At 40.8% G+C, this 24,614-nt stretch overlaps 1 protein-coding gene across 2 annotated transcripts in view; it reads right to left on the reverse strand.

The window, feature by feature from the left end:
- Positions 1-24,614, reverse strand: part of LOC126412527 (elongation factor-like GTPase 1) — a 593,784-nt gene that overhangs the window by 559,379 nt on the left and 9,791 nt on the right. For both annotated transcript variants that reach the window (XM_050082167.1, XM_050082166.1), the window contains one exon: positions 13,061-13,140. In XM_050082167.1, the coding sequence (XP_049938124.1) occupies positions 13,061-13,136 (76 nt within the window). In that variant the 5' untranslated portion in view covers positions 13,137-13,140. The remainder of the gene's footprint in view (positions 1-13,060; positions 13,141-24,614) is intronic.

Genomic DNA, 24,614 nt, shown 5'->3' on the forward strand with positions numbered 1-24,614 from the left:
TTATTATAGTTCCGGAGGCAGAGAAAATTACCTAAAAGTCCTAAAACCGACACTTGTTTTTTAAAACCAAGTCAGAAATAAATACAGATTGACTTTCATTATCATTTGAAGCCATTACAAATTTATCAGTGCATAAAGTCAATTAATTAGAATTTTATTTTTAATACCGTAGTCACTGTGCATTATATAATACAAAAATCGGTCAAAATTATTATTTGATTATTTTTTGTTGTGTGAGTGCGTAAGAATGATTGAGAGAGTGTATGTGGGACACACGTTAAAACTTATATGTCAGTTTTCATAAAACCTTGTACAAATAGACTGAGGGAAAGTTATGGTGCAACCATGATTCAGATGAAGTATGTCGGTGTGAGCTTGCTTTTGTATAAAAGTAGCCAGAATAAAAGTTAGAGGCAGAATAGGTTTATTTATCAATTTGGAGAATAATTTATACTTCACTTATTTTGAGTAAACAATATACTAGGAATTGAAATTTTAATGACATTAATTACTATCAGATTATTGATTGGATAAGTCAAGTTTTGCCATGAGAATGATCTGAAAGGAACATTCTGATTGGTCATTTAGATCAACAGCCAATCTCACATGAATATAGTGCAGTGGGCAGTGGGGCAGTGAGTAGAATAGTTCAAGATAGTCGCTTGCAAACCAGCCTACAGATAACACCATGTTAGATAGCTCCATAAAAATACTCTGGGAAATGAAGAATAGTGAGTTAATTGCAGTTCAAATACCTCGTGACTAAAGTGACTGGAGTACGAACATTTTAATGAAAGTTTGGTGTTTTTAAATTAAATAGTTTGAAAGTTATGAGTGTGTGAACTTTCTGGTTGTAGTAACAATTTCGCGTGGCATGTTTCGTGCTCTGTACGGAATACTTTGGCTAGCACTTCTTACTAAGAAGACCACTGAAACAACTGAATGTTTAAGTCATGAATAGATGTGGGTCTGTGACTGTTAGAATGCGATAATTAGTTGGGCCAGACTTGCAAAAATTCTGGCTCCATCCCGAATGAAATTATGTTGTACAGACAGTGAACTTTGAATGATAGCGCATTACCATATTAAATACGGACTTGATAGCCATTTCATGTGTTTCCATATGAATAAAAAGCAGATTCAATTTAATTTTAAATACTTTCTGCAAGTGGACTGCATCCTCCGAACACCCAATTTTTTAAAAATGAACTTTCAGGAACTGACTTTAAACTCGAGTTACGTGGCCTCTTTGTGGTAGGTATTAGGTAGTGGTTTCATCAACGCTGCTTTACACTGCATAGCATGTATCTGCTACAACAGAGTGAAGGGATGTGGGAAAGAAGTATATCGAGGCTAGATACTGATGCTACCGTAGCCACCAAGATCCCCAGTACAACATGTGAAGGACCAGCTCAGGTATCACCTACATCCGAGCGCCAGTATCAAGTGTGTCAATGACCAGTTACAACAGTTGTGGGCCAGTGTGCCCTAGGGAAGTACACAATGGCTTTATGACACACTACCCAACTGAATCAGTGCACGCATCACAGCCACAGGGGGTGAGAAATCATACTAATAAGTGGGCTCATATTGCCAAGGTTTTTTTTTTACTAAATTTTTGTAAATACTGAAATAACATCACATACCCTCTCAATCTGTGAAATTTCATTTTGTTTCCTCCTTCCCTTCTACATTCCCCCTATCCCCCAGTCACCAGGCAGAGTATGTTCAGCTCTTGTCATATATATTCACTGCTTAGTCAGTCTATCGTCCACCTTGGTAGCTGTGAGGATCAGCGTGGCTGGATGTCAACCAAAGGGAGCTAGGTTCACTTCCTTGCCAGGTCAGAGATTTTCTCCGATTGGGGAATGGGAGTTGTGTTGTCATCATCATCATTTCACAATCACCAACATGCAACATGTAAGTCATCTAAACACCTCATAACAGAGCGAGAGGGGGAGGGGGGGGGGGAGAAGAAAGAGATAGTTAGTTTATCAGAATGACACCTCTCACATTCCATATTAACTCGGTATCAGCTGCCTGAAGATATGACCTTTTTTTTCCTTTTTACAGCTATTCACTTCATATCAGTGTATCACAACCTCAGTTATGGATATCATATGGTACTCCAACGTAAAGGAGCACATTTTCACATTTCATTACTGCTGCACCATGATTCTGCCTAGCAAAGCAAATGGCTCATGACGACTCAGGAAAATAACATCATAAGGAGGGCATTTCAGGCAACTCTGCAACTAGATGCCCTGTGGCAAGAGCATGCATTCAGTATGCAAGAACCAGTATTTAGCAAGCTGACAATGTGGAAACCAGACAGACAGACTTCAGAGAGGAGAGTTGCGAAGTTGCTGATATGATGGAAGAATTGGAGCATGATATCATGGTTACTCAATGGCTGAGCTTCATGCCTTGGCTTAGGGGCCAAAATGTCTGTTGCAGAAACAGCAGTGGATCAGGCTATCATATATACCACAAAATTTAGGCATTCATTCTAAGTCATCACCAACTACTAGCTGATGAAGCAAAATATTACAAGGTTCTTTCATGAGCAGCTGAGTGGCATATCTCAGAGGCAGAATGAATCGGTGGAGAGTTTTCCTGATATGATAAGGAAGATAAATATTCAGACCTACCACATGATGGTGTGATGGAGAGTGACAAAGAAAACAGAGTTATTCTTCAGAAAACAGAGCATGGAGCATTGGGTGTTTTTCTAACGGGTCTTCCACCCAATATTTCAAGGAAGGTGCATACAGAAAACCACAAGAATGTGTGTGCTGCCATCAGAGTAGCAGCACAGTCAGAAAAAGTGGTTGTGGTGACAGGGATGTGGGACTAAAAAAGGTGTCTTCTTTAGGGACATAATATCAATGCGCAAGTCGCCGAAGTGGCATCAAATCGAAAGACTTGCACCAGGCGAACGGTCTACCCGATGGGAGGCCCTAGTCACATGACACAACGACGAGGGTCATAATATGCTATAAATGTGGGTCAGTGGGCCACATTCAGAAACAACATCACCAATCACAATGTTATAAGTATGGAATGGTAGGGCACCATGAGCAAGATTGTAGAGAGAGAGAGAGAGAGAGAGAGAGAGAGAGAGAGAGAGAGAGAGAGAGAGAGAGAGAGAAAGCAGAATGGGCAAGGACATAGCAATTGCTTGGTGAACACCAACCTGGACTCTAAATCTGCTGGATGGTGTTCTCAATAAGTTTCAATGCTACGAAGACGTTTGCAGAGGCAGAGTGTTGTTTAGTTGGCATAATAAATGGTAAAGAGCATAAGAGCTTATTGGTCACAGGGGTCACATGTCTGTGGCGAGTCTGGTCTTCCTGTGTATGAGAAGATTGACACTCCATGTTATAGGTTACTCTGGTTAGGGATAGCAATGTGGAATCGTTAGGTTCAGCAGAACTAAATTTTCAGGTGGGAACAAATAGAGAGAAATTGTGAAAGTTTTGACCCAAGAGGCTATGGGGTACTGCACAATCTTGGGGTTAGATTTCTTAACAAAATGTCAGGAAAAAATTGATCTTTCGTAGCACACTGTGGAACTCGGCAGAGCATTTTTCCATCTGAGGGATGCTGCTGTCAATGATGCAACACTGCAATGTTCTCCTCTCATGAGGGAAGAGCCAATTAAACTGCATACAGAGGCATTAAAACTCAGTTTGCATGATAAGTGCCACAGGGTACAGAGAAGTTGCTTTCAGTACGCATAAGTACAGACTTACTGAAAAATATCTTATATGTGGTGCAGCCATTAAAAACCAATGATGAATTAGATGTATCACAATGTTTCATATGGTGGAGTATTGTGTGCATATGGGAAGTAGGTAACAAATATGTGGTTCCTACCAGTGTTGATAATTTCGACACCTATGAAGTGACTTTGGGAAAAGAACTGCTACTTGTCAGTTTGGATGTTTTGGGTGAGGACTGTTTGGACAGATGATGTGTGGACTTCAGCCATAAGTAAATTGTTGATACAGCTGCATTACATGCCAAAATCGAGGATTTTGAGGAGGAAGACAGGATAGCTTTGCAGGAATTATTTATGGAGTTCATGGGTTTATTCAATCCTCATGGGCCACTGCTGGCAACACCCATAACACAGCATAGGATTCCAACTGGGGACAAATCTGCTTTGTAATAGAAGCCGTATAGAATAGCCTACCATTTACAGCCAATAATGGAAATGGATGCTGCTGTCAATGATGCAACACTGCAATGTTCTCCTCTCATGAGGGAAGAGCCAATTAAACTGCATACAGAGGCATTAAAACTCAGTTTGCATGATAAGTGCCACAGGGTACAGGGAAGTTGCTTTCAGTATGCATAAGTACAGTCTTACTGAATATTCTGGAGGTAAAATAGTCCCCCATTCGGATCTCCGGGCGGGGACTACTCAAGAGGATGTCGTTATCAGGAGAAAGAAAACTGGCATTCTGCGGATCGGAGCATGGAATGTCAGATCACTTAATCGGGCAGGTAGGTTAGAAAATTTAAAAAGGGAAATTTAACTCCGCCATTGCCGGTCCCAAGCCCGGATGAGAAAGGAGGAGGGTTAGAGGATGGGCCAACCCCCCATCCTCTGTAAAAAAAGATTCTGGTTAAAGAAAAAGACAAAAGGAAAAACTGGACGGATCAAAATGGTGACGAAACTGGATACGTAAATGGATTTTCTGGATTTAGAATTGGAACATGGAATGTAAGGTCAATCATGACGGGGGGAATGAAACAACTTGGAGGAGAACTGAGTAAATATCAATGCATAGTGGCAGCAATTCAAGAAACAAGACTTCCTCAGGGTGTTATGAAGATTGGAGATACTCACACGCTCTTTAACAGCAATGAGCTAAGCCCAGCCTGGACTTCTGGAGTTGGTTTTGCTGTACACAATAAAATGATATCGGCTGTCAACAAATGGTCTCCTGTAAACGACCGAATCTGTTGGATGATTTTACACGCTAAACCATATAAGATCTGCCTAGTCAACTGTCATGCCCCATCAGAGGATGCCGATGAAGAAACAAAGAATAACTTCTATCTAGAACTAGAGAATGTAGTAGACAAACTCCCAAGACACTCAATTCAGTTGATAATGGGAGACTTCAATGCCCAAGTGGGAAGAGAAGTGCAGTATCGTCCAACGATAGGGCCTGATAGTATCCATGAAACAAGCAACGAGAATGGTATCAAATTAATTAACCTTGCCGATACAAGGAGAATGATCGTTAGAAGCACATACTTCCCCCGCAAAGCAGTGCATAAAGTAACCTGGATATCCCCAGATGGAAGTACGATGAACCAGATCGATCACGTTCTTGTTGACCGAAGACATCATTGTAGTGTCGAGCATGTAAGATCCTTTCGCGGGGCAGATATGAATTCAGACCATTTCTTAGTGGTAGTCAAACTACGTCTGAAACTTTCAACCATGTGGAGAAGAAATTCTGAAATGATGGTCCGCTTCGACAAGAATAAGTTGAAAGATGTAGAAGTGAGACAGCGCTATCAAGAAAAAATTGCAGAACATCTCACAATAACAGAGAACCCTACCAGTGTGGAGAACGCATGGATGCTGCTGAGGAATGCAGTGTTAGAAAGTGCAAATGAAGAACTAGTTTGCGATGCAAAACGAAGAAGTAAACCTTGGTTCGATGAACAATGTCGAGAATCTGTTGAGATTAGATCAGCGAAGAGGATAAAATGGCTACAGCAACTCTCGGAAGAAGCAAGGGTAGCTTACTACGAAGCGAGGCGTAACACGGACCAACTCATGAGAAAGAAGAAACGGGACCACCACAAAAGTCTGTTGATTGCAGTCGAAGAAGCAAAGTCGTCACGCTCGTTTTTCCAGGCCTCAAGATTCGCCAGAGGCGCATACAGACAACGTACATTGGTCCTAACGAATGAGACGGGTGAAGTTGTACCGCCAGAAGAGCAAGCAACCCTATTTAAAAAACATTTTGAAAACCTATTGAATCCCGACAACCCACCAGTAGGGACAACACAGACGAATGCCCGTTTTGACAGAGTTGAAGTCCCTGAACCATCTGAGGAAGAAATCAGTGTTGCCCTAAAAGCACTCAAGAACAACAAGGCTCCAGGAGGTAGTGGTATCACAGCTGAGATGCTTCGCTTGGGAGGGGAAACACTGGTGGGTGCTTTGAAACGATTAATTTCTACCATCTGGGAAGCAGAAGTTATTCCTGAGGAATGGAAGGGAGCAATCATATGTCCCATATTCAAGAAGGGAGATGCTACTCATGTATCCAACTACCGAGGGATTTCGTTACTTGAAATTGGCTACAAAGTTTTTACAACACTGCTACTAAACCGCATGAAACCACTGGCTGAAGGAATTGTAGGGACCTATCAATGTGGGTTCGTTGCTGGACGATCGACAATTGATCACATATTTACTCTGAGGCAGTTGATAGAAAAATTCTACGAATTCAATAAGGATCTACACCTCATCTTCATCGATTTTCGACAAGCTTATGACAGCATTGACCGCGCCACGTTATGGGAAACGTTAGAGGAACTTGGCATCCCATCAAAATACATCCGCTTAATTGCTGCTTGCTACTCTCAGTCTACGGCCCAAGTGCGGTTTGGTAATCAACTATCACCATCATTCAGTATACAAAATGGATTGAGACAAGGAGATCCATTGGCGCCAATATTATTCAATTTGGCCCTGGAAAAAGTAAGCCGTGACACTTGTCGAACCAGAGAGATGGAGATGGTGGGAGCAGACACAATCTTGGCATTTGCTGATGATGTTGTGATCCTTGGCGACACTCTAGAGCAAGTACGCAGGGATACTTCCCGATTCCTCCACAATGCAGAGAAAATTGGGCTGGTGGTGAACGAGGAAAAAACTAAATATCTTGTTGTATCACGCCGCCGAGATCTCCCTCCTTCCATTGATGTCGACAGGCATACCTTCGAACGAGTTGAAGAGTTCAAGTACCTGGGCTCCATACTAACAAATAGAAGTGAAGTAACGAAAGAAGTACAGCAACGTATAACAAATGCTAATCGCATGTTCTTTAGCCTGAACAATCTTTTCAGATCTCGGCTGATATCGCAGAAGAACAAGATCCACCTATACACGACACTGGTGAGACCAGTACTTTTATACGGCTGTGAAACTTGGGCAACATCAGCAACAGCAGAAGAAGCAATATGTGCATTTGAAAGGAAGGTACTTCGGAAGATATATGGACCCATCTACAATGCCATGGAAGGTAAATGGGAACGAAGAAAAAAAGAAGATTTATACCAGCGGTATGGAAAGCCACACATTGGACGAATATTGGCGCAGAAGAGACTCCAATGGTTTGGCCACATCCTACGGGCAGACGGATCCCTTCCAAACAGAGTCCTCCACTCTCAACCCACAGGAAAACGCCCTAGAGGACGCCCAAGAACTCGATGGAAGGATAGGATAACAACGATCCTGAAAGAAGTGGAACCAGCAGCCGTGGAGGAGGACGCCAACGACCGGATGAGATGGACTGCCATCTGCAACAGCTCCCTCCTCTCGTGTAATTGACAGACACTGCGTGTGTGTTTTTTTTTTGTTTTTTTGTTTCTGTAATGTATCCCTCTTGCCTTTTAAACCTTTGATTGAATGCCCTGTTTATTTTTTCGTTTTTCTTTAAGCTGTAATGTACATATGTAACTTTTACTACTGTATAGAGTACTTTTGTAAGTCTTTTTGTCTTTACTTTTCCTTTTGTTCTTCTTGCTGTAGGCCTTAAAGGCCCGATAAGGCAATAAATGATGATGATGATGATGAAATGGATAGGTTAAAGTTAGATATAGTGGGAATTAGTGAAGTTCGGTGGCAGGAGGAAAAAGACTTCTGGTCAGGTGACTACAGGGTTATAAACACATCATCAAATAGGGGTAATGCAGGAGTAGGTTTAATAATGAATAGGAAAATAGGAATGCGGGTAAGCTACTACAAACAGCATAGTGAACACATTATTGTGACCAAGATAGATACAAAGCCCACACCTACTACAGTAGTACAAGTTTATATGCCAACTAGCTCTGCAGATGGTGAAGAAATTGAAGAAATGTATGATGATATAAAAGAAATTATTCGGATAGTGAAGGGTGACGAAAATTTAATAGCCATGGGTGACTGGAATTCGGTCGTTGGAAAAGGGAGAGAAGGAAACGTAGTAGGTGAATATGGATTGGGGCTAAGAAATGAAAGAGGAAGCCGTCTGGTAGAATTTTGCACAGAGCATAACTTAATCATAGCTAACACTTGGTTTAAGAATCATGAAAGAAGGTTGTATACATGGAAGAACCCTGGAGATACTAAAAGGTACCAGATAGATTATATAATGGTAAGACAGAGATTTAGGAACCAGGTTTTAAATTGTAAGACATTTCCAGGGGCAGATGTGGACTCTGACCACAATCTATTGGTTATGACCTGTAGATTAAAACTGAAGAAACTGCAAAAACGTGGGAATTTAAGGAGATGGGACCTGGATAAACTGAAAGAACCACAGGTTGTACAGAGTTTCAGGGAGAGCAAAAGGGAACAATCGACAGGAATGGGGGAAAGAAATACAGTAGAAGAAGAATGGGTAGCTCTGAGGGATGAAGTAGTGAAGGCAGCAAAGGATCAAGTAGGTAAAAAGACGAGGGCTAATAGAACTCCTTGGGTAACAGAAGAAATATTGAACTTAATTGATCAAAGGAGAAAATATAAAAATGCAGTAAATGAAGCAGGCAAAAAGGAATACAAACGTCTCAAAAATGAGATCGACAGGAAGTGCAAAATGGCTAAGCAGGGATGGCTAGAGGACAAATGTAAGGATGTAGAGGCTTATCTCACTAGGGGTAAGATAGATACCGCCTACACGAAAATTAAAGAGACCTTTGGAGATAAGAGAACCACTTGTATGAACATCAAGAGCTCAGATGTAAACCCAGTTCTAAGCAAAGAAGGGAGAGCAGAAAGGTGGAAGGAGTATATAGAGGGTCTATACAAGGGCAATGTACTTGAGGACAATATTATGGAAATGGAAGAGGATGTAGATGAAGATGAAATGGGAGATACGATACTGGGTGAAGAGTTTGACAGAGCACTGAAAGACCTGAGTCGAAACAAGGTCCCCGGAGTAGATAACATTCCATTGGAACTACTGACGGCCTTGGGAGAGCCAGTCCTGACAAAACTCTACCATCTGGTAAGCAAGATGTATGAAACAGGCGAAATACCCTCAGACTTCAAGAAGAATATAATAATTCCAATCCCAAAGAAAGCAGGTGTTGACAGACGTGAAAATTAATGAACAATCAGTTTAATAAGCCACAGCTGCAAAATACTAACACGAATTCTTTACAGACGAATGGAAAAACTAGTAGAAGCCGACCTCGGGGAAGATCAGTTTGGATTCCGTAGAAATACTGGAACACGTGAGGCAATACAGACCTTAAGACTTATCTTAGAAGAAAGATTAAGGAAAGGCAAACCTACGTTTCTAGCATTTGTAGACTTAGAGAAAGCTTTTGACAATGTTGACTGGAATACTCTCTTTCAAATTTTGAAGGTGGCAGGGGTAAAATACAGGGAGCGGAAGGCTACTTACAATTTGTACAGAAAGCAGATGGCAGTTATAAGAGTCGAGGGACATGAAAGGGAAGCAGTTGTTGGGAAGGGAGTAAGACAGGGTTGTAGCCTCTGTATATTGAACAAGCAGTAAAGGAAACAAAAGAAAAATTCGGAGTAGGTATTAAAATCCATGGAGAAGAAATAAAAACTTTGAGGTTCGCCGATGACATTGTAATTCTGTCAGAGACAGCAAAGGACTTGGAAGAGCAGTTGAATGGAATGGATAGCGTCTTGAAAGGAGGATATAAGATGAACATCAACAAAAGTAAAACGAGGATAATGGAAAGTAGTCGAATTAAGTCAGGTGATGCTGAGGGAATTAGATTAGGAAATGTAACACTTAAAGTAGTAAAGGAGTTTTGCTATTTGGGGAGCAAAATAACTGATGATGGTCAAAGTAGAGAGGATATCAAATGTAGACTGGCAATGGCAAGGAAAGCGTTTCTGAAGAAGAGAAACTTGTTAACATCGAGTATAGATTTAAGTGTCAGGAAGTCATTTCTGAAAGTATTTGTATGGAGTGTAGCCATGTATGGAAGTGAAACATGGACGATAAATAGTTTGAACAAGAAGAGAATAGAAGCTTTCGAAATGTGGTGCTACAGAAGAATGCTGAAGATTAGATGGGTGGATCACATAACTAATGAGGAAATATTGAATAGGATTGGGGAGAAGAGGAGTTTGTGGCACAGCTTGACCAGAAGGAGGGATCGGTTGGTAGGACATGTTCTGAGGCATCAAGGGATCACCAATTTAGTATTGTAGGGCAGCGTGGAGGTTAAAAATCGTAGAGGGAGACCAAGAGATGAATACACTAAGCAGATTCAGAAGGATGTAGGTTGCAGTAGGTACTGGGAGATGAAGAAGCTTGCACAGGATAGAGTAGCATGGAGAGCTGCATCAAACCAGTCTCAGGACTGAAGACCACAACAACAACAACAATGGGAAGTTTATTAATTAGTACAGTAGAAGAACATAATAGTCCCTGGTGAGCACTGATAGTCATTGTACCCAAAAAATCCTCAGACAGGACAAGAAAGTACACGTTCTTTCGTACTTATTGTTACATGAATGCTAAGATGAGTACAGATCCATATCCGATAGCAAATATTACAGAGATCCTGGACAACTTGGGTCAGTGTAAATACTTTTCCATGACAGACATGAAGAGTGGAGGTAGTGCTGGAGGAGCAGCAAAAGACTGTGTTCACAGTCCCTTGATGCCGTTACCAACATCAGAGAATGACCATTTGTTTGATGAATGCATCAGCCACATTTCAATGATTGCTACATGGAGGGCTAAGAAGTTTAAAGCTGTGTTGGTAAGTGTACTTGAAAGAAATTATTACGTTTTTTAAGAATATGACTGTTATTCTTGCACTTGTCAGCTCTTGCAGTCTTTCGAATTGAGTGGATGATATTTTTCTGAGAGTCAGATGGTATGTCATCGACTCATAAATTCTACACACCAACCTGAACAGTCAGTTTGTTGCCACTTCCTACAATTATTTTAGAGATTCTGATGAAATGTTATCTATCCCTTCTGTCTAACTTGATCTTAAGTCCTCCAAAGCTCTCTCATATTCTGATTCTAATGCTGGATCCCCTATCTCTTATAAATTGACTCCTGTTTCTTCTTCTATCACCTCAGACAAATCTTTGCCTTCATAGAGGCTCTCATGTACTCTTTCCACCTATTTGTTCTCTCCTCTGCATTTAATAGTGGAATTCCCATTGCACTCTTAATGTTAGCACCCTTGCTTTTTATTTCACCGAAGGTTGCTTTGACTTTCCTATATGCTGAGTCAGTCCTCCGCCACTCATTTCTTCTTTTATTTCTTCACATTTTTCACGCAGCCATTTCATCTTAGCTTCCCTGCACTTCTTATTTATTTCATTCCTCAGTGCCTAGTATCTCTGCATTCCTAAATTCCTCTCTTCTTTGTACGTATGTTTTTCTTTCCAGTTTCTGTGACTGCCCTTTTTATAGATGTCCATTCCTCTTCAACAGTACTGCCTACTGAGCTATTCATTATCGCTGTATCTATAGCCTTAGAGAACTTCAAGCATATCTTGTCTTTCCTTAGTACTTCTGTATCCCACTTTTTTGCGTATTGATTCTTCCTGACTAATCTCCTAAGCTTCAGCCTACCCTTCATCAGCACTACATTGTGATCTGAGTCTATATCTGTTCATGGGTACGCCTTCTGTATCACCTGGCCTTTTCCAAGTATAACTCCACCTCTTGTGATTCTTGAACACAGTATTTGCAATTAATAGCTGAAATTTATTACGGAACTCACTTAGTCTTTCTCTTCTCTCATTCTTTGTCTTAAGCCCATTTTCTCCTGTAACCTTTTCTTCTACTCCTCCTCCTACAACTACTTTCCAGTCCCCTCGACAATTAGATTTTCATCTCCCTTTACGTACTGTATTACCCTTTCAATATCCTTATATACTTTCTTATCTCTTTATCTTCACCTTGCAATGTTGTCACATCTTCCTCTACAGTCTGAACTATCACTGTCAGTGTTGGTTTGCTGTCGATTCTGATAAGAACAACCCGATCACTGAACTGTTCACAGTAACAGACTCTCTGCCCTACCTTCATATTCATGACAAATCCTACTCCCGTTATAGCATTTTCTGCTGCTGTTGATATTGTCCTATACTCATCTGACCAGAAATCCTCGTCTTCTTTCTATTTCACTTCACTGACCCCTACTATATCTAGACTGAGCCTTTGCATTTCCCTTTTCAGATATTCTAGCTCCATTACCATGTTCAAGCTTCTGGCAGCCCACGCCCTGGCTCGGAGAGCATTGTCCTATCATTGGTTATTCAATTTTTTTCTCACAGTCACCTCCCCCTTGGCAGTCCTCTCCAGTAGATCTGAATGGGAGACTATTCCAGAATCTTTTGCCAATGGAGAGATCATCATGACATTTTTTTTCAGTTACAGGCCACATGTCCTGTGAATACACACTGTGTCTCTTTAATGAAAGATTTTCCATTGCCCTTCTGCATCTGATTCTTCCACCTTTAGGGGCAATTTCCCATTCCAAGGACAAGAGAGTGCCATGAACCTCCCCCGCCCTCTTTGACAAGGCTATTGGCAGAATGAGGGTGACTTCTTATGCCAGAAGTCTTTGGCCGCCAGTGCTGATTATTAATCAAAATTTAAGTGGTGGTGGGTTTCAAACCTGGGACTGAGGACGTTTTGATTACTAATCAAAGATGCTACACCTAGGCCACAGGTGCATAAACGATTATAGCAACCTAAATGCTGACCTACTCATTCTTTTCTCTTTTTTTAATACAGTACTACTATTCCGTATAATAAACAAGGTGGTGTCAGAAAAAATGCATGTACATTGTAGTTCTTACCTATAGTATACAGGAGAGCAATGGAGCTACTCTTCATTGTAATTCCCCTCTCCTGCTCATCTTTACGACTGTCCATGTACCTGCAAGTATAAATGCTCTCATGAGAGTGATATAACATCATTCTTTTTCATTACTTGTGTTACATAAGTCACTAAAATAAAAGAAATTCTTACATGAGCATCATATCAATTCCCAGAAACAATATTGTGAAAAGGAAAGTTGCTACTCACCACATAGCGGAGGTGGCTGAGTCGCGCGCCCCCCCCCCCCCCCCACACACACTCACACTCTCACTCTCTCTCTCTCTCTCTCTCTCTCTCTCTCTCTCTGCCTCAGTGTGGCCTCGGTTGCCTGAAACTGCAGTCAAGTGTGTGTGAATTGTGTTTGCATGAGTGTGTATGTGTGTGTTTGTCGTCTAAGACGAAGGCTTTACTGGTTGAAAGCTATATTTGTGACAGTCTTTTTGTTGAGCCTATTTGCGACACAGCATCTCTGCTATATAGTGAGTAGCAACTTTCCTTTTTACAATATTGTTACATTCCATCCTGGATTTTCCATTGTTCAATATCCCAGAAAGATATTTGTACTACTTGGTGTGGTGTCATTCACATTTAACTGAAAATACGTTAACCAGTCACTAAATTTCAGTTTTCTAGCTGTAATGTTAAAGCTAAGTTTCAAAAAGTGGAGGATGATGACTACACAGGAGGAACAAATAAGAATACAAAAATTCTATTAGCAAAACAAAGATGATGTAACTTACCAAACGAAAGACCTGGCATGTTGATAGACACACAAACAAACACAAACATACACACAAAATTCAAGCTTTCACAACCAACGGTTGCTTCATCAGGAAAGAGGGAAGGAGAGGGAAAGATGAAAGGATGTGGGTTTTTAGGGAGAGGGTAAGTAGTCATTCCAATCCTGGGAGCGGAAAGACTTACCTTAGGGGGAAAAAAGGACAGGTATACACTCGCACACACACACATATCCATCCGCACAGACACAGACACAAGCAGACATTTGTTAGGCAAAGAGTTTGGGTAGAGATGTCAGTCAAGGTGGAAGTACAGAGGCAAAGATGTTGTTGAATGACAGGTGAGGTATGAGTGGCGGCAACTTGAAATTAGCGGAGGTTGAGGCCTGGTGGATAACGGGAAGAGAGGATATACTGAAGGGCAAGTTCGCATCTCCGGAGTTCTGACAGGTTGGTGTTAGTGGGAAGTATACAGATAACCAGGACGGTGTAACACTGTGCCAAGATGTGCTGGCTGTGCACCAAGGCATGTTTAGCCACAGGCTGATCCTCATTACCAACAAACACTGTCTGCCTGTGTCCATTCATGCGAATGGACAGTTTGTTGCTGGTCATTCCCACATAGAAAGCTTCACAGTGTAGGCAGGTCAGTAGGTAAATCACATGGATGCTTTCACCCGTGGCTCTGCCTTTGATCGTGTACACCTTCCAGGTTACAGGACTGGAGTAGGTGGTGGTGGGAGGGTGCATGGGACAGGTTTTACACTGGGGGCAGTTACAAGGGTAGGAGCCAGAGGGTAGGGAAGGTGGTTTGGGGATTTCATAGGGATGAACCAAGAGGTTACGAAGGTTAGATGGACGGCGGAAAGACACTCTTGGTGGAATGGGGAGGATTTCATGAAGGATGGATCTCATTTCAAAATGATGGATATGTGTGTGTGCGCGAGTGTATAACTGTCCTTTTTCCCCCTAAGGGAAGTCTTTCCGCTCCCGGGATTGGAATGACTCCTTACCCCCTCCCTTAAAACCCACATCCTTTCGTCTTTACCTCTCCTTCCCTCTTTCCTGATGAAGCAACCATTGGTTGCGAAAGCTTGAATTTTGTGTGTGTTTGTGTTTGTTTGTGTGTCTATCAACATGCCAGCGCTTTCGATTGGTAAGTTACATCATCTTTGTTTATATATATAAAAACAAAGATGATGTAACTTACCAAACGAAAGCGCTGGCATGTCGATAGACACACAAACAAACATAAACATACACACAAAATTCAAGCTCACTTCTGATGCCATACATCAAGCTTTTAAAACTTTCCACAGAAAATCCCCCCCCCCCCACCCCCTCCCTACCCCCTCTGAAATTCAGTAACAAGTCAAGTGATTTCCATATCTGTTTCATAATCAAAACAGACACGTCTACCTGCTGAAAAACTATGTTGTCATATACATAGCTGAATATGTTCCAATTACTGTTTTAAAACTCTTAACAGTTAAAAACATTTAACAGCAAAAGTCTTTGAAATGAAATGTATGGAATGATGCAACACAGCTAAAAACTACCATGTCTCAACATAACATCAGATTTTTAAAATCTCATACGATTAACAGAAGACAGCACCAGTTCATGCCAAGAAGAAACTAGTAAATTGTTCCATGTGGAGGGTTATGAATTAATGTTAATGTGCAGTCCATAGAAACTGTGGGGAAACTTCTGTTGTTCACACCTGCTAAAAAACTAGACTACTTTATTTGTAACACTTTGAGATTGTTTACAAAGAAGATGCTTATGAGAACAACCAAGATCTACTTCAACATTCAGATCCCTTGAAAGGAATATATGAAAAACTATATTTCTCTGTGGTATTATGCCTGTGTGAATCAAAAGTGATTTTTATGAACATCAAGAAATACTGCTATTGCTTTTTCTGCAACAAGTGAGACATTTCGGCCAAGCCTTGGATGCTGCACTATTGCTCCCTGGGTGTTGAATACTACCATCATGCAATACATTCTTATTCTGTGCTTTGGACGAGCACTAGGAAAGGTGGGAAATATTTATTTACATTCTTGAGTGAGATGCTTTAACTTGATAAACAGTTTCAACTACATAAATCATAATAGTAGATGCACAAACCAGTTTAAGCAAAGAATTAAAATCTGATGAGCTTTCAATACCACAAGTTTCAATACTGACTACTGAATTTAAGGTCAATGACATAGTCTTGTGGAAGTACACCAATAAGAGCTTCAGTCAAAGTATAGAGATGAAAATGGTAAACAAGTTTGAATCATAACTTCTACAGCAGCTGAGAACATCTGGAGCAGATCAGCATGGGACTGCCATAGCAGTCAGCCACAGTTAAGGAGGTAAGAATGCAAAATGTTTTTGAAGTGGCCTCTGCAACGATGCGCAGTTGTCTCATCTACACAGAGTATTTACTGCTCACTTTAGATGAATGTATACTTTTTTTTTATAAATCTGTAACCTAAAGAGTGGAAAATGCACCAGCACTCTGTGTTTTGATTCTATTTTAGGTTTTTATCCAGGTGTACCCCAAACACATTCCACACAATTTTTCATCTTGAAAAATTCTTTAACCCTGACATAAAGCCCCGAGTTGTCTCATTTTTATTATTTTAATGAAAGCTTAAAATCCCGAGTATACTTGAGCAACTTAAGAAGAGACCCTCGAAATAACAAAACCCAGCTTATATCCATTTCAGCACTTACGGTTACGAGTTTGGCTGCTAGACAGCATCTGGTACTACATTTGTAACCTGGCTGTTGTGTTTTGGTTGAGGTGGTTGCCACTACATAACGTCTTTATTGTGTGCATCTTCGGATATTCAACAAGAAAACAAGCGGTTTCAGACTTTCTCCTCTCTTGTTATTTAGGAAATGTTCTCAATGAAGGATTACTATAATGATCCTGAATTTAACATTGGGTTCAGAAAGTGAAGAAGATGGTGAAGTTGTTTCATTAGAGACTGAAAATGATGACAGTTCGTCAGCTGAGCAACAAGTGCTCACCAGTGGTACAAGATCAATACATCCACTGTGCTCCAGCCAGCTCCTCCAAGATTTATGATCACAGGAAATCACTGTGAAATGCATGGTCAGACTTCAAAGCTACACAGAAAGTACAAAATGACTTCAAGTTTCAGGACACTTTAGTCAAAGTCTAGCTCATGAGTATACTCAGGATTTTATTATTGGTGATCTTCAAACTTTTGTAACTCATTCTTTTGAACTTTAAAAGCTATGTATATTTATATTCACAGGAAACCATTGTGAAATACATGGTTTAGACTTCATAGTTACACAGAAACTAAAAAATGACTTCAAGTTTCAGGATATTTTAGTCAAAGTCCAGTGCACAAGTATACTTGGGATTTTATTATTGGTGATTTTGAAATTTTGTAACTCATTATTTTGAGACTTAAAAGCCATTTTATATGTTTACACGTAATTTCATTCATTACAGAATGTTTTCCACTAATAAAAAAAATTATTATTTTGGAAAATCATTAAGTTAAGGGGTTAAAATTACTGGAAGGTCAATTAAGTGGTACAAATTGTTGAGACTTTTGTGACTGCTTGAATACTACACAATTAAAGACTACCTAGAAGACTCAGTGTAGTGGTTAGTAATGAAAGGGAATAACTACAACAACCTGTCACATTGTTATACATGACCACAGAGTATGGCTTCACAAAAAATTATGTGCTAAAATCCATAGACCATGATGGTGATTTCTTGTCATTCTCCTGAGCTCAACATCTGACTTATCATGATGGGATGCTGCCTCAGTTTTTCGGGTGGACTGAGGGAAAAACATGAAGACATGCATGGGGCATAGTTGCATGTTTATGGGCTTAGAGTGAATTTTCTGAACACACTAGTGTTAGCACAAGGGGCGTAGCAGCACACTCATAGGCCAGAAGTCACCAGTGGGTGTCCTTAGCATGTGAAGTCTGAAGTAAAAAAACTGTGTTTTATAATACAAATTATTTGGAGCAAATTGTGTTTAAATCAAACAACATTGTCCAAAAAGGATTGGCCAAATGAGGCAGTGTAGTTGTTAAGACATTAACCTCATATTCAACGAAAATAATCAATTTTTGACAATATAATGTATTTGGATGGATAAAAAATCTACATACCAAGTGGTGACAGAACATGCATATAAAAGAATGTTATACTTATGCAAGTTTTCAGAGCCAGTGGCTCCTACTTCTAGCAGAAGGGGAAGGAAGAGGGGTGAAGGAAAAGGACTGGAGAGGTTTACCGAGGGGTTGATTTCAGGAAAGTCACCGAGAACCACAGGTCAGGGGAGACTTACTAGATGGGATGAAAAGGAAAGAGTGATTGTTGGGGACTGCACTCGACAACATGTGGAAACCCAAGAGCTTACAGGTGGAAGATAGGGTAATATCCAAGACAGAGATTACACCAGTTTCTCAGAACTCCGTAGATAGAAAACAATGATACAACATGTCCTTCGTTCTCACCACCCAACCAGCCTTAATTTATGTTTATTTCTGAGTCTCAGCATTTCTTCATAGTAAATGCTCCTTTCTTCACTCCATTTTAGTTTGCTACATCTTTCATATTCTGACCTGTCTATTTTTTGCCGTCTCTGTACAGCAAGTTGAAAAAGAGAGGGGAAGAGGGAGAGATAAACACGTGCATATGATAAACCCTTCCCTCAAAAATATTTCTCTTTCATACCTCCTCTGTGTTACCACACATGACGTGTCATTGATCTCATTTGTACTAAGATAGCAGTACACGCGAGATGCCTATTTGCTTCCACCACCCTGAGTTGAAGGCATAAGTTCTAACAAATCATCTCCAAGCTGCAGTCTTCTACAGTGTGCAGAAAACAGCTCATAGGTTGTGAATCTGTTATCTTAAGGCTGTAAGAAACTCTAAGCAAGGAACTGTTATTTTAGAAATAATTAATTTTTCAATCAGTTTGTTTATACGAGATGCCACTCAGCTTTATTAGCAGAACACAAGAAACTGCACAATTACAATCCACTTTAGAGTCACAAATAACTTTCCTTCTTCAACAAAATAACAAACAGCGCATTTTCATAGTTACTATCACACCACACTGTTCTCAATTATACGTTCCAAATAACCATATTTTGCTAATAAAGTCTTAATTAACACTGACCACGGCAGACAACATGTAGACAACATGTCTGTCCTCTGAGGCTTCCCAACCAGCTCTCACATTTACAAATGGCACATTGCAAATTAAGTCTTAACTGACACTGCAGCAGAGGACATGGCCGTCCGCCAAGACTGCCGAACCAACTCTGATCTTCCAGCCAAACCACTTCGCCCATCATCGAAGTTAGAAGTGATCCGAAGATCTCCAAAGTGCTTCATCTGTCTTTTCGTTTAGCAGTTGTTTATTATTCTGCTCATTATTAATATTTGTGAAATAATGGAATGACAGCACACTATTGAGATATGCTTCAATTTGAAATTCAAGTAAATATGTTGTTTAATTTTTCAAATATTAATAATAGAAGATAACCATTTTGGTGCACAACTATCGAATGCAGCAGCCAATCATGGAGAAGGACCACAATTTAGGCGGTCTTTCTCAAGATATCCGTACCTAACAAACCATCTGTCATCGGTACCTCACACCACCTTAGTTATCATGCCACTGTTGCCTTCCCAACTGCTCTAAGAAGAACTTCTTATACCTGAGTATGAGGGCTCACTCTTATTAAATCGTGCACAATGTTTCAACAGTAATCACTGTGTGTGTACTGTCACCTTTTAGTGATCAGATTTTTTATCTACCCAATTACATTACAACCTCATATTCAGCAGGATGGAGTTCGCTTTATCTGGTGACCCTGATTTAGGTTCTCTGTGGTTTCCTTAAATCATTTCAGGCAAATGCCAGAATGGTTCCGTAGTGATTGTATGTTGCTGTGACATTTATAGCGACATCAGACAGTGTTCAAAGTATTTACATTGGGTAATACATTCACTGACATATGTTTATTCTTCATTTTGTAGTGGTTAGTTATTCCTTGCTCTTTTAAAATAAAAGTTTTATGCCACTTTGGTATGGTTCTTTAACAGTATTACTGCCTGAGGGTGACTCTAATAAACAACATTTTTGGTGATCACGGCGTGATCTGAACATGCAATAAGACTGGAAACAACCATGTCACGTTGCACTGACCGCCCTACGCAGGTGAAACAAACCACAGGAGATGCGTCACTCTGCACATCTTTTATGAGTCCCTTTGAAGTGTGTATTCAGAGTGACAGGTGCAATTCCTTGGGTACATCATCAACACCCAAGGAATTCAGCCACCGCAAGAGAAAGTTGAAAGCTGCCGCAAGAGAAAAATGAAGCCACAGTCAAATACCCAGAGCCAGTCAGAATATGTGAGGCTTAATAAATTTCTATTGCCATTTTCTGCACAACCATGCATTGTTGACAGCTACAATAAATGACTTGTTACGAGGTGTTCCAAAACCAGAGGATCAAATCTTGTGTAGCAACACAGAGACAGGTTTCACCAAAGTGAAAACTATCATCACTGAAACTATACTGTTAGCACATTCTGTCACCTAGCCCCCTCCCTCCCGCCTCCCCTCACTTTAATGGTAGACACATCAGTAACAGCAATGAGCCCTATACTACAGTAGTAAATAGAACAGTGTTGACAGCCAGAAGCTTTCACAAGCACAACAAGGATGGCTGACATACGATCGCAAGCTGTACACAATGTATGCTGCCATAAAAACGTTTTACCACATGCTTGAAGGCCAGCAGTTTACTTTAGTCACCAAGTACAAACTAATGTCAATTCCCTTTTATCAAATGCCAGACAAGGCATCACCACGGCAGATGCAAAACTTGGATTACATTGGAAAATTTATGACATATGTTATTTGTGTTCAGGATTATTTGAATGTTCCAGCAGATGCCTCTCTCACATCAAGATGTTTAACACCACAATTGACCACAAAGCTCTCACTAAGTCACAACATCTTGGTCCAGAGTTATGCGCATTACTGGAGCGACCAACCAGCCTGCATGTCCACCACATTCTAGTACCACTACTGAACATATGGATGCATTGTGAAGTTTCAGTAGTGAAGATGTGATCATCTGTCCTTCTGCAATTTCAACACCAAACCACCGTGTCATTAAAAAAGTTGGCACATCCAGGTGTCCATGGAACACTGAATCTTGCAAATTGTTGGATTGGGGGATGGGGTTGATTTGGGGGAAGAGACCAGAATGCGAGGTCCTCAGTCTCATCGGATTAGGGAAGGAAGGGGAAGGAAGTCAGCCAAGCCCTTTCAAAGGAACCATCCTGGTATTTGCCTGAGGTGATTTAGGGAAATCACAGAAAACCTAAATCAGGACAGGCAGACATGGGACTGAACCAAAGTCCTCCTGAATGCGAGTGCAGTGTGCTAACCACTGCACCACATTGCTCGGTGATTGCAAATCATCTGTGCACGGCTTGCCAGAGGAATAAAATGACTTGATATGTCAATGTGGCAACTGGCTCACTTCTACCACATAAGCAATGATTTCAGCACATCCATTTAGATCACTCCAGGCAAATGCCGGGATGGTTCCTCTGAAAGGGCACGGCCGACTTCCTTCCTCATCCTTCCCTAATCCGATGAGACCGATGACCACGCTGTCTGGTCTCCTTCCCCAAACCAACCAACCAACCATCCATTTAGACATAATTCAGCTGTTGCCATCATCTGGCAGTTTCACTATTGCCTTACGGCCATTGACCTCTTTCTGCTTCAGTCAGAGGCACTCCCTATGGGTAATATAACCAGTGAAACTGCAGTAACCACATTCTTTTGATGATGGACTGCCGATTTCAGCATGCTTCTTTGTACCTGCCACATATCAAAGTTGACAATTTGAGTGTTATTTGTTTCAAGCACCCGTTACCTTGCCAAACATGAAGTCTATCCACACTAGGTTGCCACTCTGCAGCTAAGGGACTCATGGAACGACACTGAAAGGAACATTAAGATGTCACAATTTGCAACACTGGACAGAGACATTATCCATTGTGCTTCTAAGCCTTCAAGCATCCATCAACGAAGATCTCTGGGCTACAGTAGCTGATCTTGTATACAGCCAAACAATATGGCAAGCAAGTGAATTCCTTGAGCACAAATCTAATGACTGCGTTGGTGCATCTGACATTGTCTCGAAGCTGCGGCCACAACTCTGCCCTGTCGCACCATGTGGCCAACCTCACTCGTCACCCTTTTATTTTCAAGGCTCTAGCAATGTATGACCAAGTTTTTGTCTGGTACGAAGCGGTATGCAAGCCACTTCAACCCCCATATTATGAAGCTTATGCAGTGGTCAGCAGGGAAGAAAAAGATGTTTAAGATCAATATTATGGGCACTTCCACCACAGTCTCCATGGATCGCCTCAAGCCCACATTTTGCTGCCCCCCATCAGTATGGGCAATGCAGCTACTCCACCTACTGAAAATATGGCGTCACCTTCAGCTACCATCAACCAGCCACAACACTCAGCAGAAACCAAACTTACGGGTGCTGTAGCAGATGCGACAATGCCACAAGATCCAGCTCACAGCAGTCCACAAAATACTGCAATGGACTCCATGAAGCAAGTAAAGCAAGTAAACTGCAAGCAGGGAAATAAGTCTGTTTCAATACCAAGTATCTTTGACACTAGTGGTGGAGTGATCATACATTTCAGTGATTATAGTGACATCACACAGTCCTCAATGTGTTTAAGTTCGGCTAAATGTTCACTGACATACGTTTATTCCATGTTCATAGTAGTTAGTTATACCTTGCTCTTGTAAAATAAATGTTGTATGCTACCTGAATATGGTGCTTTAACAGTTTTGATGCCGGCAGGTAACATATATAATCAACACTCCCTCATCAAGGTCACAGCTAACCACCAGAACCATCCTCATAAAAGTATACTTATACATTCTGTATGTATGTATATTTTGAGCTTTGCATTTTTGTTGTATTAGCGTCACAAATCTTAAGTCATTTTGGTTCCTGGATGAATAAATAAATCAAGTTAAAAATGACTATCCAAGATAACATGCTGCACCATCCCTACCAAAAAGTCCTTAATCCAGTCACAAATTTCACTTGATGCCCCATTTGATCATCCTTTTGACAATAAGTGCAGGTATGGTATCGAGTCAAACACTTTTTGGAAATAAAGAAATTTTGCATCTACCCGACTGTCTCAATCCAAAGCTTTCAGTATGTAATGTGAGAAAACTGCAAGTAGGTTTTCACATGACTGATGGTTGCAGAATCTATGCTGATTAGCATTGAGGAGGTCATTCTGTTCAAGATATCTCATTATGTTTTAGCTCAGAATATGTTCTAAGATGCTATAACAAACTGATGTCAAGGATATTGGACGGTAGTTTTGCGTATCACTTCTGCTACCCTTGTTGACGGGTGTGACCTGTGCTTTTTTTCAAGAACTGGGCACAGTTTCTTGTTCAAGGGATCTAAGACAGATTACAATTACAAGAAGGACTAATTCAGATGCAAATCTGCGTATAAAATTTTCAGTAATCTATTGATTTCAGCTGTTTCTCAACACCACTGACACTAACACCTTTTTCATTCATCTTTTCAGTGGTACTAAGATTAAGTTGGGGCAGTTCTCATGGGTTTTCCTTCATAAAGGAGATTTGAAAACAGAGTTAAGTATTTCAGTCACTGGAGGCATCACGCATTGCTCTCCTGACAGCCGAATGTGTTTCATTCAGTATCTCTCAGACTATAGCCTATGCTCTGTTTTGCACTTATTATGCAGCAATCTTTGTTTCTTTACAGTGGTTGAATATCATGGAGGGACCCTCCTATTATGAACTGTTCTACTGGGTACATATCTCTCTAGATCATCCAGAATGAGATTTTCACTCTGCAGTGGAGTGTGCGCTGATATGAAACTTCCTGGCAGATTAAAACTGTGTGCCCGACCGAGACTCGAACTCGGGACCTTTGCCTTTCGCGGGCAAGTGCTCTACCATCTGAGCTACCGAAGCACGACTCACGCCCGGTACTCACAGCTTTACTTCTGCCAGTATCTCATCTCTACCTTCGCAGGAGAGCTTCTGTAAAGTTTGGAAGGTAGGAGACGAGATACTGGCAGAAGTAAAGCTGTGAGTACCAGGCGTGAGTCATGCTTCGGTAGCTCAGATGGTAGAGCACTTGCCCGCGAAAGGCAAAGGTCCCGAGTTCGAGTCTCGGTCAGGCACACAGTTTTAATCTGCCAGGAAGTTTCATATCTAGAGAATGGTCAACTACTCTTTTAAACTTGAGCCACAGTTCCTCTACATGCTCCTGTCTCGTATTGAAAGTTTCAAGTTCCTCACTGATTTTTTATCTAGTTTACTGTACATTTACATCTTTCTGTTCGTTTGTAGTTGTCCCTTGTATTTCGGTAGTCACTGCTGCCACAACTGCGTCATGGTCACTGACATCAGTTTCGATGTGGACATCATCAAAGACATCAGGTCTATTTGTTGTCTTTAGATCCAATACATTTTCATCATGAGAGGGGTTCACAACTACCTGTTCTAGGTAGTTTTCAGAGAAGGCATTTATTTCACACGATGTCTTATCATGCCCACCGCTAACAAAACCGTAATTTTCCCAATTAATTTTTAGATGATTAAAGTCTCCCCTGATGACTGCAGTATGACGGGAACTTACATACAAGTGTACTGAGTTTTTTCTGAAATTTTCA

Source organism: Schistocerca serialis, chromosome 7 (assembly GCF_023864345.2).
Source record: "Schistocerca serialis cubense isolate TAMUIC-IGC-003099 chromosome 7, iqSchSeri2.2, whole genome shotgun sequence".
Taxonomy (NCBI): domain Eukaryota; kingdom Metazoa; phylum Arthropoda; class Insecta; order Orthoptera; family Acrididae; genus Schistocerca; species Schistocerca serialis.